General features: G+C 42.6%; 1 protein-coding gene across 6 annotated transcripts in view; it reads right to left on the reverse strand.

The window, feature by feature from the left end:
- Positions 1 to 17,639, reverse strand: part of adcy2b (adenylate cyclase 2b (brain)) — a 617,126-nt gene that overhangs the window by 106,965 nt on the left and 492,522 nt on the right. For all 6 annotated transcript variants that reach the window (XM_072575141.1, XM_072575137.1, XM_072575136.1 and 3 more), the window contains exon 11: positions 8,715 to 8,891. In XM_072575141.1, the coding sequence (XP_072431242.1) occupies positions 8,715 to 8,891 (177 nt within the window). The remainder of the gene's footprint in view (positions 1 to 8,714; positions 8,892 to 17,639) is intronic.

Raw genomic sequence — 17,639 nt, forward strand, 5'->3', positions numbered from 1 at the left:
GTGTACAGGCAGTGTGGGGGATGTGGAGAATGAGCAGTAAGTGTACAGACAGTGTGGGGGATGTGGAGAATGAGCAGTAAGTGTACAGACAGTGTGGGGGATGTGGAGAATGAGCAGTAAGTGTACAGACAGTGTGGGGGATGTGGAGAATGAGCAGTAAGTGTACAGGCAGTGTGGGGGATGTGGAGAATGAACAGTAAGTGTACAGACAGTGTGGGGGATGTGGAGAATGAGCAGTAAGTGTACAGACAGTGTGGGGGATGTGGAGAATGAGCAGTAAGTGTACAGGCAGTGTGGGGGATGTGGAGAATGAACAGTAAGTGTACAGACAGTGTGGGGGATGTGGAGAATGAGCAGTAAGTGTACAGACAGTGTGGGGGATGTGGAGAATGAGCAGTAAGTGTACAGACAGTGTGGGGATGTGGAGAATGAGCAGTAAGTGTACAGACAGTGTGGGGATGTGGAGAATGAACAGTAAGTGTACAGACAGTGTGGGGGATGTGGAGAATGAGCAGTAATGTGGAGAATCTGCATATCCCCCACACTTACTGTTCACTCTCCACGTCCCTCCACACTATCTGTACACTTACTGCTCATTCTTCACATCCCCCACACTGTCTGTACACTTACTGCTCATTCTCCACATCCCCCACACTGTCTGTACACTTACTGCTCATTCTCCACATCCCCCACACTGTCTGTACACTTACTGCTCATTCTTCACATCCCCCGCACTGTCTGTACACTTACTGCTCATTCTGCATATCCCCCACACTTACTGTTCACTCTCCACACACTCCCCCACACTGTCTGTACACTTACTGCTCATTCTCCACACACTCCCTCACTGTCTGTACACTTACTGCTCATTCTTCACATCCCCCACACTGTCTGTACACTTACTGCTCATTCTGCATATCCCCCACACTTACTGCTCATTCTCCACACACTCCCCCACACTGTCTGTACACTGACTGCTCATTCTCCACACTCTCCCACACTGTCTGTGTCTGGAAGTATTCATGGACTTCCAGAAGGTGTTTGATATAATGCCACACAACAGGCTTGTGAGCAAAGTTGTAGGTCACAGAATAAAAGGAACAGTTGCAAGATGGGTATGAAACTGACTGAGTGAAAAGAAACAGAGGATCATGGTCAATAGATTTTTTTTGGGTTGGAGGAAGATGTTAGTGGGATAGTATTGGGATCCTTGCTTTACCTGAACTCATATTAATCTTGGTGCGAAGGGGACAACTTCAAAATCTGCAGATTTTATGGAATGTGGAAGAATTGTAAAATGTGAGGAAGACAGCCTAGAATGCCAATAGGTTAGTGAAAGGGGCAGATAGGTGACACATGAGGTTCAATGCAGAGAAGTGTGAGCTGCTGCATTTTAGTAGGAAGAACATCAAAATACAATAAGAAATAAGGGCTTCAATTCTGAGGGGAGTGCAGGCATGAGGGACCTCGGCTTATCCATGCACAGATATGAAAGGTAACAGGACAGGTTGACAGAGCAATTAATAAAGCACGCAATATCCTTGGCTTTATTAACAGGAAGCATCAAACACAAAACCAAGGAGGTGATGTTAAATTTGTACAAGACACTTGTTAGATCTCAGCTGGAGTATTGTGCACAGTTTTGGGTACCACATTATAGGAAGGATGTGGGCGCATCAGAGAGTGAGCAGACATGATATATAAGAATTGTCCCAGAGATCAGAAATTTCAGATATGAGGATAGACTGAAGACATTGAGACTGTTCTCCTTGGATAGATGAAGGCTAAAAGGAACTCTGATAAAAGTTTTCAAAATTGTCAGGGGGCTGGATACAAAAGATAGGGAGAAACTATTCCTGCGCATAAAAGATCAAGAACCAGAGGGTATGAATTTAAAAAGATTTGCAAAAGATGCAAATGCGAGATGAGAAAAAAACAACATTTTCACACAGTGAGTATTTTGGATATGGAATGCACTGCCTGGAAGTGAGGTGGAAGCAGGTTCATTTGAAACATTCTGGAGGGTGTTGGATGATTACTGGACATAAATAATGTGCAAAAGTATGGGGAAAATCAGAAGATTGGCAGGAAATAGTGATGCTCATTTGAAGACCTGGTACAGACACAATGAGCTGAACTGACCTCCTCTGTGGTTTGTGCCCTCATCATGAAAACCTTGCGTCTCGCAGAATGGTTCACCATATCTTGCCAGTCACCATCAAATAATTTGTAGCTTTAAACTTCTTTTCTTCTGGCTTTCAAGGATTATCTGGAGATCTTGGTAGCTTCCCACAAGTAGCAGTGCACCACAGTATCTCACTGGATCGTCTGTCAAATTTGTGGCTCTGCTAGCACAGGTGGGGGGCGGGGAAGTGAGTTTTGCTACTATTGCTGAATTCACCCTGGACTCATTTGACTATGAAGGCACCCAGTGACCTGCAGGTATAATCATCTCCAGTAGGATCTTTTACTCCCTCAATTTTCAGTTGGTCTCCAACAACATCAAGAGCTTATTTTCCTGGTAACTGCCATGACTCCTTCATTTTCTATGAATCTAGACTGCCACAGTTTAAAGTTTGTGGATAGATCCTGGGGCATAACCGGTATCCCTTGCAGAGATGGCTATCTGCCTCTATAAAACCTTGGGTTGAGGCACAGAATGAGACAACCAAAACAATCTACACATTAGGAAAACCATTGAATGGGTCATCAGGGGTTTCTAAAGATGCAACTCCAGTATCTGGAGCAGATGGGTGGTGCCCTGCAGTTATACTCATGTGGGGATCTCCTTCTTTGTAATGGTTTGCTAGGTTGTCCATATCATGGAACTTGACATGTGGTAAGACATTTGTTGCTGCTGCCTCTTTTGCAGTGACAGTGCCACCTTTTCCTGCACACTAACATTGGGCTACTCACTGTGTGGCATCTATCAAACTTCAGATGCTGAGCCAACAAGGTGACTGTATAAGAATGGTGCACAGTTAGGATGGTGTATTCCTGGATCATTGACATTCCTCTTGGCCCAGTGATGTTGAGAGAGAAGCCCTTCTAGGGTTGCAAGGATACAAAAAGGGATCATGGACATACATCTTGAACTGGAGAAGCCTCTTCTGTGCTGGGTAACTGCAATTCAGTATTTGATATTTTATAGCCTCTGTAGTCATCATCTGTGCCCATTTCATCAGGGCCCTACTTGCCTATGGTCTCCAAGCCTGGCTACTTCAATCACTTGCCTCTCCATTAGTGTGATGATGTGAAGAAAGGATACCCCTCCACTTGTTTTGGCCCCTCTCAGACATTATGTGGCCATTCCTCCTGCAAGGACAAAAGAGAGGGAGATAAGGGCACTGCTGTCCTCTATGCCCAATGGCAGGTGCTCCCATTTGTCGAGCTAGACTTTAAAGGATACGCAGAAAATCACTGAGCATATGCTGCGATTTTACCATAATTATAGTAGTCATCAGAGAGTGAGACTGTGCTAGAAGTTTGTAACTACATTAATTCAAGACAAATAGGTCTCCTGAAAGATCATCATGAATATAGTGTAAATAAATACCATTCAGAGAAACACCTCTAGGATTGAGCAGTTTATCTGAACAGACAAACCCATATCAAAAACATGGTGGCATTGCTGGAGACATCCATCTAGAGTATGTGGTTTCTCCTTCTGAAAAATCATGGGGAAACAGTTTGAAAAGACTTCTGAAATACTTTAAGTGGAGTATGCTGATGTAGCAGGCACCAGCTGTGTAGTCACTGCTCTGGCCGAAAGACCGAAGAAGACAGATTGATGGCTTCAAAGCTTCATTTGAAACAACAGCAACTCCAGTCAGAACATTCCCATATGCAATAAGCCTCATTGCAGAAAATGTCCTTCTCAGACAAGGTGTTCACAAGACCTCAGAGACCATCAGTCAATCCCACCAAAATGCAATGTCTACTTTAGCCCTAGGAAGAACCTTGCTTTTTAATATTCCAGTTTAACCAGTGGTCCAGAAACCTGGAGAATTGGCAGACTCCATTAATAATTATTTTAAAAGATTGGTTAGTTCATGTAGTTGAAACATGCTGAAGAATGAGCTGATTTGATATAGAATAGTGGTTGGTGTAATCAACAATTAAATCGAACTTTTTGCGTTTGAATAAACTTTGAAGAAAAGTCATATCAGATTTGTAAAACATTAATTGTTTTTCTCTCCACAGATGCGGCCAAACCTGCCGAATCTCTCCAGTGTTCTGTGTTCAAGAAAACTTGTAACTGAAGAAGTCAGTCCAGCAGCATAAAAACAGGATGCAATTTTGGCAATCCTAGCCTTTTAGTTGGATAGAACCAAAGATGTCCACTGCACCCACAAAAAGCTCAGCAGAGTCAGGGAAAAGGTGGAGTGTGCATTCAGAAATACTTGCATTGCAAGAAGACAATGCTGATGGTGTGACAGAGAGTGCAGAAGATTCTTACGATGGTGATATTGGATACTTCCAACAGTCTTAGCTATTTTCAATTTACAAGGTAACATAGTCCGAACTGACACTGAGTCCTTGGGGAGTAGAATAAGAATGCTGATAGTATGGACTTTGTAAGCCTTTTGAATCCATGGAAGGCATAAAGAACACATCAAGGAATTTTGGTCAGTTCTTCCACAACCAAAAGCTTTGATAATGTATTAGAAATGCATCCATGAATGGCAGGGGAAAGCTATGCAATGATTGAAATGGAGGCTTTGGCTGTTACTTGGGCATGAGACAAATTATCTAATTGACTGGGGTATGTTTTCAGGTTGAAATGGGCCATACATCCTTGGTCAAAATGCCTTTGGGGATCCAATGACTCAGGCTTCCTTTGATATGCTATAACTATGTAGCCATCTATATTCCAAAGAATACACAAATTATGTTAGTTTTTCACCACATTTAAATGAAAGGAAATGTTTGGCAACAACCATGATTCCTGCAATATTTATGTCTCTGGATGCAATCAAAATAGATTAGCAGATGGTGGCAACAGGTGAACAGATCCCAGCATTGAAGAACAGCCAACAATCAGACAGCACGCAGAGAGCAGCAATAGAGCAGAGGCAGAATGGACAAGTAATTGCCATTACCTGAGTGATTCGAGCAAGTCCAAACCAGAATGAACAGTGGCTGAATTGGCATTGTCGCTTTGCAAGGTATCATACCACAAGCTGCAAAGCCTCATTAGGAGAAGGTCAGTATTCTTTTCTAGACCATGGGAGATTGTGCAGATGGCATTCTAGTCAGACAAGGGATTCACAAGGAAATAGCTTGCATCTGTCAAAGTACTTAAAACATTCAATGTCTACTTCAATCTTTCAAAAAAACCACTGTTAAAGTATAATTAGCACTCTCAGTAAGTAGGAGTGTGTGTAAATTTGTTCATTAATGATCTATATTGCCTGCCAAAAATTGCAAATATCCAACTTAAAGGAAGAATTAATCAGAAATACGGTGGAAGTTTTAGAAGGGGCATGATTGCATTTTCAGCATTTGAGGGATGACTTGCCATTGTCCAAAGGCAAATAACTGACCAGGTAAGCAGAGGTTTGAAAATGGAACAGTTCAGTAATTTCAGGTGACAGGGAGATTCCTTACTAAAAACGTGACTGACTCTGCGATTTGTTGGGCTCTGGAATAAAGCATGGCTGCAGTGATACTGTCTCCACAGCAATGGTTGCTATGCTGAGTCAGGGTGGGCTAACACTTCAGTTCTTCCACCCCTGTTCCCACTACTGCAGGTGATAATTGGTTGTAAAACCTGTCTTCATACAAACAAAGTAATCATCCCCGTGAAATTCATGCTCATTTCTGTTTGGGTCTTCAAGTAATTTGGATTTCTGTTTCAGGGAAAACCCAGCTTAAAGGGTAAGGGTCCACGGGAGTGGGTAGGTGAGGGAGGGGCACCTGGATTGGACACCGGGTGCTGAGAAGGGGAGATACCACCCTTAACAAGGCTTTCCCTAAGTTTTACCTGGTGATTTCACCACATGTCTGGGCACCTCTTCACTGCTCATAAAATACCAGCATTGCGAGGAGGACATCCTTCAGCAGATAGTAACTGTTCACTACAGAGCTTCTATTCATTCAAAGGAGGGCCATCAGAACTCTCCCACAGATGTCATGCCCTTAAGTTTATATCCCCAAACCGCACCCCTACCATTCTAACAGCTGGTGGGTAAAATATTCCACCCCTAGTGTTAACAAATGACTGATAAAATGTCTTCTTTCATTTTACAGTTTTTCAGATGCTCCATTAAAATTTTCATTCACTTTTAATCGCAATTCAGGGCTGTACAATTATTCCGTTACTATCAGTTGATTTAAGAGGACAGAATGACATTTCAGAGCAGCCACATCACACTAGCCACACATATATTTCAGTCTTTTCCATTTAATTTAGCATTTTTTGTAGCTGCAGCTACAAATTATGAATTGTGGAGAAACAATTCAGTCATGGTATTCACCAGCACTGATAAAACACTCATATGGCTTAACAGGGTTATAGATCTAGAAACCTGATATACGTTCAAAACCGTACAGTTGTTCCTATGAATTCAAACAACATGTAAACATTATAGATTAATCTAGAAAACAATTGATACCAGGAATGTCCAAAATTAAGTGGTTGAGAGATACTTGATGCTGAAGAATGAAATTTTATCTCACATTTTTCATTGTCAGCATCAAGCACCAGAGGCCAGGAACAAGATCAGATTGATATGAAAGGAAATTTCTTCCTTGCATTCCAACAATGTTTAATTCTCATGGTACATTTACTGCTTGGATGTCATACTGTAGATGTCCCACATTCTCAACACTGACCTGAAGGCTGGAAATTGATGTCCCTTTGTAGGTAGGTTGGCAGTCAGAGATAATGTAAAATTGCATGGAAAGACAGAGGCACTATGCCTGCCAGAGGTATGTGCCAGGCAGTGCACCCATCCTTGTGCCAGTTGAGGCCTTCAAATGGTCAATTTATGGCCACTTCCCACTAGTGTCCATGCCACATGGCTACAGGCTGGGGTGGCAGAAGGATGTTTGATTCTGGTGGGCACCTCTGCTCAATGCAGGTCTAATGCAAATGCTTATTGAAGCTTGCCTCCTACTCCAATTTTAAGTCTTCTAATCACGGTAAAACACCTAGCCAGGACCTGGCAGAGTAGCCTCTCCAAAACTGCTCCAACTTAACTAGTTTTACAGATTCCTTCATGACACCTAGTCAGGGACTGATTATAGTCTACTGGTGGCCAACAAACCTAGTAACGTTGCCAGTTTTGGAGAGTGGCCAATTATCCACAGCCTTCTGACTGGCCAGCACTTCATTCAAGAGTCGTGAAGTGATGTTGCAGCTGTACAGGACTTTGGTTAGGCCACAGTTGGAGTACTGTGTGCAGTTCTGATTGCCTCACTTTAGGAAAGATGTGGAAGCTTTGGAGAGGGTGCAGAGAAGATTTACCAGGATGTTGCCTGGAATGGAGAGTAGGTCGTACGAGGATAGGCTGAGAGTTCTCGGCCTTTTCTCGTTGGAACGGCGAAGGATGAGGGGTGACTTGATAGAGGTTTATAAGATGATCAGAGGAATAGATAGAGTAGACAGTCAGAAACTTTTTCCCCGGGTACAACAGAGTGTTCCAAGGGGACATAAATTTAAGGTGAAGGGTGGAAGGTATAGAGGAGATGTCAGGGGTGGGTTCTTTACCCAGAGAGTGGTGGGGGCATGGAATGCGCTGCCCGTGGGAGTGGTAGAGTCAGAATCATTGGCGACCTTTAAGCGGCATTTGGATAGGTACATGGATGGGTGCTTAATCTAGGTTAGAATTTCGGCACAACATCGTGGGCCGAAGGGCCTGTTCTGTGCTGTATTGTTCTATGTTCTATGTAGCAAGACCTCTGCCCACATGGAGAGTGTGGGTGGGGTAGAGAGGGGCTGTGGGTAAGCCACAAACTCAATGCCTGTAAAATCCAGCCATGGTCTCCTCAGCCAGCGTAAATGAGATTGCCTCGATATTTCTGCCAGTGGTGGTTGGCCGCCATCTCTGCAAAGAAATCCAGCCAAAACCTCTTTCAGGCAATTCTATAAATACTCTGTAACCTTGGAGAATTGTACATATAAGCCTCTCTCATGTTAGGATCATTGGTTATGTGAACTTTCAACTGTATATTGGCAAGCATCTTCACATGCCATGTAAGGGAGACTACCACAACCTCTTATGAGAACATACAATCCCTAAGGTGTGTAAGCACCATTCGGCCCAATGAGACCACCCTGACTCTTTAAAAAACCCTGTCTTATCTGTGTAACCCTGCATTTCCCCTGACCAGCCCATCAAAACAGCATATCTTTGAACTATGGGTGGAAACTGGAGCAATTGGAGAAAATCCACCCAAATACAAGGACAATTTTCCAACTCCACATAGGCAGTCACCTGAGGATAGAATTGAGCCCAGGTCCCTGAAGCTGTGAGGCAGCACTGCTAATCACCCAGCCACCATGCCACCTCATTCAGCAATTTAAGAAAACATACAAATAAACACAATAATAGTGCCAATCAACGCAATACACGTACAAATGAATTTTATGGTTCTAGTTATGGATACTTCTCTAAAACTGCATTGTTTTTGTACAGTAATCAGCTTTCAACAATAGTAAGAATTATAAAAAAGCCTCCCAAAAAATAAATACACTGGCTCATCCTTACAACTGTATTGATTTTTCCATTTTCAGTTGTCATACTGTCTCGATGGTGTAAATGTGCGAAGGGTTTGGCTGCTCCCCAGGACTCCAGGTATCTGGTCATACGAACAGAAGCTCTCATTTTGGCTCCATCTGCAGTGTGTCTATGTCTGAAATGTTGTTGGGGGCTACGTCTCTCCACCTATAGATTTTAAAATGAGAACACTGGAAAATCAGTACTTTCTAATGGGTACATATTCAAAACATTCCACAGTTATCATGAAAATACACATCAACAGAATACAAAGTTAAGAAGATCTCTATAGGACTACAATTGCGTTAAAGAAATCTTGTTGCCAGCACACACACTCAAAACATCAAGCTGTTAAAATTATTATTATGTTCCAATTTTTTTCATCTTTGCCGTGAGCCACCTTTGTTTATACATTCAAACATTTTAAGAGCTGCAGGAATTCAACTTTTAATGTAAATGTATTCTTCAGCTGTAGGCTGGAAAACTGTGTGGTACAGACAGGTCTGCCACATCAGTAAAGTACTCATTAGCTGCATTTTGCTTCCACCAAGGACTCTGACTTTAGCTGTGATGTGCTTCGGTTCCCCAGATGTTGAGAAATCTATCAGGAAACAGAAGGCAAGAGGACAACGGGGTTTAACCAAGCTAGGCAATTTAAAAGGAAAGAAAGTGTTCAAAGACTCTGTTCTGACAAATTATTTTTTGCCCAAGTGAAAGACTTCTACTCATGGTGCGTGTTCAGGGACTGTGCTTTCACTATTCTGGAGGTATTTTTTCATAGTTTGAAGATCATTCCTGCCCCTTTGGAAACACTATGTTTGAACTCGATTTTCCACTTTTCAATTTTCAGAGCAACATGGAAACCACCTGTGCAGTTATGAGGTTTTAGATATAAGAGGACCAGCAGTTGTTCCTCAATCACCTGCCATGCCACATTAACAGAGGAGATGAACATAGAGTTCTGATTCATAGGAATCTCGAGCATACAGGCTGACAATATGTTTCCTGAATACCAGAGCCTCAGCAGACTCTCTTGAGAAATGTATCAGCAGACTTGATGGGCTGAATGGCCTACTTATGCCTCTATCTTATAGTCCTCAGGTGGTCATAGACATATGCAGCCTCCTAAAAGGAAGCATCACAATGCAACATTTGACACCAATGAGGTAAGGTGATACTGATGCAAATATTCAAAATCTATGCCAAAGAGATAAGCTTTCAGGGAGAGAGGCAGAGATAGAAAGATTTAGGGAGACAATTCCGAGGCTTAGGGTAGAATCACCAATAGTGAAGCAATTAAAACTAAGAGTGTTCAAGAGGCCAGAAATAGTGCAGATAATTTGGAAGGCTGTATGACGGAAGAGGCTGGAAAGAAGTGGGGAAGGCTCAGGTCATGAGAGGAAGTTAAAGAATCAGAATTGTCAAATTGAAGCACATATTAACTGGGAGCCAATACAGGACAGTAATATAAGCTGAGGTAGGGATGAAATTAGACAATGTTATGGAAGTGGCTGTCAGTTATCTCAGTGTTTGGGTGGAAATGTAGTCAGAAGTTCATATTGGGATCAAATATGGCGCCAAAGTTGTGAACAGCATCATTTAATAAAAGCTACCCAGGAGAGGGATGCAGTTAGGGAAAGGACTGTGGAGTTAGGATCAAAGACAATGGCATCCTTCATTGCCTGTAGCAGTCAAGGTCAGAGTTATTAATTTCTTCATATCCGACTCCTTCAAGAATCTGGAGGTTAAGTTTGTAGGATCTCAAAATCTCTTGCCCACAAGTGCATCTCACAGATGACCAAGGGCCAATGCCAGACCCAATTTTTAAAGCACTTTCCTTCTAGGGTATCACATTGAAATCACACAAGAGTTACATTTCTGCCTCACTGACTGAATCCCCACGTATACATGGTGTCATAAATTGCACACATGGCAATCAAGGCACCACAGATTACCCAGGAGCTATCATTAACAACTGTACCTATTTTCAGCTGCTCAGCAACTATCACAAAATCATAATAAATTTCAGCAGTGATTAGGAGATGGGTCAGAGATAATACCCAAATAATGGTATTATCTCTGATATGATCTTGTGTCTCGATGGAAGCCCAGGTTCTTCAGCTGAGAAGCTTCTCAGTTGTGCTGACTCGCCTTCAGCCAATGGAGCCAATCAATATGGACCATCCCAACTGACAGGTTGTTCTGAACAATAGAAACTATTGGTCTAGATTCACATAATTTTTGCAGTGCAGAAGAAGGACCTTAAACTTATCATGTCTGGCTGGTTGAGTACCAATCTCCTAGATTTCCCCCTGTAATTCTGCACGTTATTTTGATTTATATAAAATAAAACATTTTCTCTTAAATGATTCAATCAAACCTGCCTTCACCATAGTTCTTGGCAGTAGCCTTCAGAACATAACTCTTAATATGATAACAAACAGTTCCTTTGTATCTACTTTGTAAAGACAACTCATGGTTTTAAAAATGTCTGTCAGATCTCCTCTTGGCTTTCTCCTCAAGACCCAATTTCTTTAATCTATCCTCATAATCTAAGCTTTCCATCACTGGAATCATTCTCATTCATCTTTTCTGCACTCTCTCCAATGCTTCACATCTTTCCTATAGTGGCACCAATAACTGTACACAATACTTCAGATGAAGTATAACAATGTCCTATATAAGTTGAGCATATTTTCCCAACTGTTGCACTCATTGCCACTCTTCATGAAGCTTAGAATACACAATGCTTTATTAATTGCTCTCCAACTGTCTTGCAAACTTTATAGTCTTATGCACATATGTACCTAGATCTCTTTGCTCCTACACACATGACATGTACAAAAATGTATCAGCTTACAGTTCATTATATATTGAACTTCATCTGATAACGATCTGCTTTCTCCAGTAAATCTATTGGATGTCATGGTCTGGATGCTGTATAAGGCCAGGGTCAAAGTTGTGGATCTGTTTGTACAAGATAAATGACCAAGTGGTGTGCAACTATCTTACAAAGTCATAGTTGTAAAGTTATCATACTGAAACCCGAGCTTTTAATGGACTTTACAAATGGACAGGAGAAACTCCAGAGTTTATTGTACTCTGCTTCACTCTGGAAGTCAGCTGCAGATTCTTAGGAAGCATCCTCATCCTGTGCATGCTAAGGTTTCCATAGATATTCAGACCTCGAAGTAGAGTTAGTGAGTGTCTCTTTGAAGACACGGGCAACTTTCTAAGGATACCTGTGGGAAGCCCAAACACCAATGCCAAGGGAAGCTGTAATAGATGTCGTATGAGCTGGAATTACCAATCAACGGAGTTGCTGATGACACAATTCATACATCTGAAGAGATCTGGGAACATTTTTCAGTATGTCCTTTGCATAACAGCAATAAGGACTTGCATAACAAAAGGAGGAAGTTGACATGCACTCTACATCTTGGCAGAGGAGGAAAATGAGCAACAGGAGGAGTCAGAGTGGAATTGCTTCGAAGAGAGTTGCAACTTCCATTTCACAATACTGCTATTGCTCTGTCATGGCCTACCTACACATTCCTTCTTACCAAGAGTTGGAAAGTTGTTGCTGCATTTCAGCAAGTCACTGAATGGCTAAAGTGAGGTTTTCCTAAATCTTCAATAACATGGCAGATTGAGTGCACAGGTCATTGGTAAGGCCCAGGTTGCCAGCCACGTCTACCACATGGATGTAGACACCATGGCACTCATGCTTTGGACAGATTTTTCAATCTCTTCAGAATCATACACAGCCCACTTGGAAAGGCTGACAGAAATTCTGCTGCTAATCCTCTTCAGTGATGAGTCACATCTGCGTCCAGCTGAGCAAGAGCTTGGAGGATGCTACACCCCCTGATGGAGTGCTCTTCCCTGCTTTTCTAGTCTCCATCACTTGTCCTCCTCACAGTGATGTCAGATCCATCATGTCATGACTCAAACTCCTCCCTTGATAGCCCTGTCAAGAAGAACATATCTCGGCTGCAAAGGGTGCATGCCAGTCTAATAGTGCATCCTGAGAATGCATTACCAGCTGTAAGTTGTTTTCATCCTCCTCCTTCACCTAAATTCTGAGAACACTTGAAAGATCCAGGTGAGATGAAAGGTGTAAGCCAACCTGAGAAGTGAGAGAGTTCTAATTCATCATTGGGCAGGTCATCACATTTCAGTGGCAGATGAGAACTTGAGTTCACATTGCCTGCCATGTGGCTATGTTATACTTAATTGATAACCAGATCACTTGGAGACCTTATCTCTCCAGGCCCAATATGGTTGACTCTTAACTGCCCTCTAGGCTATAAATGCTGGCCTAGCCAGTGATGCCCACAGCCCATGAATGAATAACAATAATTCCTGGGCAGATATCCAGAGGCTGCCCTTGTCAGGCTCCCTGATTGAAAGGTGTTTCTTGTCCGAGGACTTTGAGACATGGCCAATTAGTTGATGCACATGCAGTGTGTTTGCCACATAATGCAGTTTTGAGATAAGCATCATGTTGTGCCATACAGCAAAATGTGCACTTCGTCACATGATAACTACTAACAACCATGAGAAGCTGCCTGGCTTTTTGTCTGCATTAACCAGCAAGGCAAAGCAAGGCCAAGTATTTTGAGGAAAAAAACAGAAATTGCTGGAAAATCTCAGCAGGTCTAACAGCATTTGTGGAGTGAAATCAGAGTTAATGGTTTGGGTCCAGTGACCCATCTTCAGAACTGAAGTAGTTTGAGCCTTTAGGCTTTGGCCGAGGTGGCAAAGCATAAAAAAAAAACAAGGCAGACAGGATCCTGTGAACATCGAGGTAGGCACAATGTTAGTGATCAATAAGAGAGCAAGTAAGGAGCCCTGAGATGAACCTTTGTAGTTCATTCTTCAGGACAGAAGCACTATGTTCCTGCTGCTGACCTTTCCCTCTACTTATAGACATATCAAATTCATTTCTGAGGCAGCCTGTGTCCTCTCTGTCAGGGGAACACAACCTCCCTATTGGAACTTAAAGCCCACATCATTATCACCAGGGATGCAGACCTGAAATATGATTCAGCCCCACCACATTGAAGCTGGAGCTTTGCAGATGCTGGCTCTGTCAAAACATCTCTGTGATTGGAGGCTAAAGGAGATTTCTCCAGGTCATTTTCATGTTTGGTCACGCTAATTGACCAGGAAACCTGGAAATCAAATGCAAATATAATGATTGTATGACAAGTATTGGGCTGAAAGTTTTGGGTATTCACCATGTGGGTGAATGGGTCTGAAAATTAAAATTCAGCCCTATGTCATGCACATTCGCTCTTTTAAACTTATTTATGTAGTGTATGTCTCTGTAAGAGAATATATACTCGATGTTGGAAAAATTTCTCAGTCCTGTAAACTGTCAACTCTATGTCTATCAGACACCTGGCCAGAAAAAGCAATTTAAAATGTATACTTTTAAAGCAAGGGTGTTGTCAGCATTATAACATGCAGTGAAAACTGCTACAGATCACCACAAAATGCTGAATACACAATTAGAAGATTGCGTTTCACAGTTGTACATCAATAACATTTTCAGGGACAGGGTCCATTTGAACAGATAATGCATCCTGCAGCTTTACCTAGAATGAGGAGATTCAATGAATATATAATAAAGCCTATTCCTATTCTTCTGAGTCATTCATTTTCCCAGACAATTTTATTTTTCCAAACCATAATTCCTGTTTCAGATGAAAAGCAACCTTTCTCAGTATTGCTTGTATTCTTGGTGTGTTCCCAAGGCAAATTCCTATTAAAATGTTTATATCATTTTTTTAAGCAAATAAAGGGTGGAATTTAATCCAGCTGCCAGGAGTCCCAAATTGCAGCTGTAGAGATTGTAAGGACCCCATATTGCTTCCTTCAGAACTGACCCACCATATTGAGAGTCAGTCAGGCACTTAACTGGCTAGTGACTGACTGGCCTTGCCTGGCTGTGGATCCACTGTGGAAATCCTCAGAGGATGGCATCTCTTCATTGCAGGCAGCACCACAGGGGAAGTAGTGGGAGCTGCTGGCAGTTCTTCTACAGAGACTTAAACTTAGTGAGGGACCCAGGCAAAAAGTAAAAGAGAGAAAGAGGGGTATCAGAGTGGGGATTGTCTTACTGAAGTGGGGTGGTGCCGTGTAGGGAAATTGACAAATGGCCTGCAGCTCATTCCTTGCACCCTTTTTGTTTTATTCATTGACAGGATGTGTGTGGTGTTGGATAGGTTAGCATTTATCATCCACCCCTAATTGCCCAGAGGGATGTTAAGAGTCAACCACATTGTTGTGGGTCTAGTGTCAGTGAGAATGGGACTTCCTTCCCTAAAGGACATTAGTGAACCAGATGGGTTTTATGACAATCAGCCATAGTTACCCAGTCACCATTAGAGAGTTTATTTTTAATGAATTTAAATTTCATCATCTGCCATGGTAAGACTCAATCACATGTTCTCAGAACATTAATCTAAGGTACTAGATTATTAGTTTTGTTACATAACCACTACATCACTGCTGCCCTTTCCTGATGATTATTTATTTGATTGGGTATGTACATGGGAATCCTACAAACAAACTTAACAGCATTTGCTCATATAGCGACTGCTCCACCTAAAGTTGTTGGAATGTCAGAAGCAGTGAAATGAAGGCTTTTTTTTGGGGAATTATTTGCCCAATTAATAGTAGGGTAAAAAAGGCCATCCAGGAGCCTTCCACACTGGTCTTCATTACAGCAGAGATGGTTCTCCACTCCACACAGGGTAGCACAGTAAATGGCCTTACTTCCACTCCTATGTCTTATGGTCTTATGGTAAATACGACCTCCCCCCCCACCATGAGCTGCATGAGACAAGGCAGTCAGGAGAGTGTTGGCATGAATGACTTGTTTAATACACAGAACTTTTGAACAATATCTCTGGCCTTGAAAAATTAAGTTAACACACGTGGGCCTGGATTTCTTGTGGTTGGTGGCAATGCAACTACAGGTGCTTCTGGGAGCCCCAGCTGGGTTTATGATCCATCAGCTCTCCCAGTCTAGCAGCGCCATCAAGAGTGGTGGCCACAGCTAGGAATGCACCTGCTCTGCAGCTGCAGCACGGTCACCAGTCTGGAGCCATGGTAAGTGGGTTCTGGACCCCGAAGGCAAGTTAGGTGGACTGAGGCTAAGGGTAAATGGGAATGGGATGATGATCGTGCTTGAGGGATGGGGATGTTCCGCCATGGGGTAGTCCTTGCTGCAAAAGGGCCTTCGGTGGGCCATTAGAAGTCAGCAATAGCAGTCTCCAGAAACGTGCTGAGGATGTCGTGTTGCAAACAATAATGCTTTGAACTCTGCAAAACTCTGCCAAGTGTGAGGTTGTCCATTTTGGAAGAACAAATAAGAATGCGGAATACAGGGTTAATGGTAGGGTTCTTGGTCAGGTGGAGGAACAGAGGGATCTTGGGGTCTATGTACATAGATCTTTGAAGGTTGCCACTCAGGTGGATAGAGTTTGTAAGAAGGCCTATGGAATATTAGCGTTCATTAGCAGAGGGATTGAATTCAAGAGTCGTGAAGTGATGTTGCAGCTGTACAGGACTTTGGTTAGGCCACATTTGGAGTACTGTGTGCAGTTCTGGTCGCCTCACTTCAGGAAAGATGTGGAAGCTTTGGAGAGGGTGCAGAGAAGATTTACCAGGATGTTGCCTGGAATGGAGAGTAGGTCGTACGAGGATAGGTTGAGAGTTCTCGGCCTTTTCTCGTTGGAACGGCGAAGGATGAGGGGTGACTTGATAGAGGTTTATAAGATGATCAGAGGAATAGATAGAGTAGACAGTCAGAAACTTTTTCCCCGGGTACAACAGAGTGTTACAAGGGGACATAAATTTAAGGTGAAGGGTGGAAGGTATAGGGGAGATGTCAGGGGTGGGTTCTTTACCCAGAGAGTGGTGGGGGCATGGAATGCGCTGCCCTTGGGAGTGGTAGAGTCAGATTCATTGGCGACCTTTAAGCGGCATTTGGATAGGTACATGGATGGGTGCTTAATCTAGGATAGAAGTTCGGCACAACATCGTGGGCCGAAGGGCCTGTTCTGTGCTGTATTGTTCTATGTTCTATGTTCTATGTAAATGAGAGGATAACTTATCAGTGATTGTACTTGGACACAAGGCCCATGTTATGGGCTTTATGATGGCAGACGCCCACTGATAAAACACGAATGATGGCTTGACTAAATCTTTAGTTGGCCCTATATTTGGCCACGAGGGTTATTCATTACTTACTCTGCCACTAGTCAAATGTCAGTGGTGGTGATAAGATGACCATATCACCCATGCCTTCATATCCAATTTTTCAACACATGCCCCCTGCAACTCCTAGACTTCAAGTGCGTTTAAGTAAAGAAAATGCAACACTGGTTTTTTAAAAAATAATAAACAGATAGGTTTTTGTGCCTATCTCTCATCTGTTTTTCTAAATCTTTATCTTGCTTTCTGCACATATTCCTGCATGATATTGAACTTCCTGCAACTGCTGTCTCTTTCTTGCATCCTGGCAGACTGTGATATTCAGTGGCATCTTTAGAAAACTTGTAACCTAATATCTCAACAGTTTCCTTTGTATCCTTGCTTTCACAAAGCCCAAGTTGTCCACTCAGTTGGCTGGATGGCTGGCTTGCAATGTAGAGTGGGTTCAATTCCCACACTGGCTGATGTTACTATGAAGGTTAAATCACCACCCATTGTTTCTCTCTAGCCCTCTCTCTCGCTCTCTAATGAGAGAGTAGCCTACGGTCAGAAAGGACTATGCCAATTTAAGCCATCATAAAGCCCACAACATGGTCCTTGTATCCAGGTACAATCACTGAGAAGCCAGCCTCTTGTTTCCCTTGAAGAGTTCAAAGTATTATTGTTCGCAACTCGACATCCTCAGCA

Source organism: Chiloscyllium punctatum, chromosome 8 (genome assembly GCF_047496795.1).
Source record: "Chiloscyllium punctatum isolate Juve2018m chromosome 8, sChiPun1.3, whole genome shotgun sequence".
Classification (NCBI taxonomy): domain Eukaryota; kingdom Metazoa; phylum Chordata; class Chondrichthyes; order Orectolobiformes; family Hemiscylliidae; genus Chiloscyllium; species Chiloscyllium punctatum.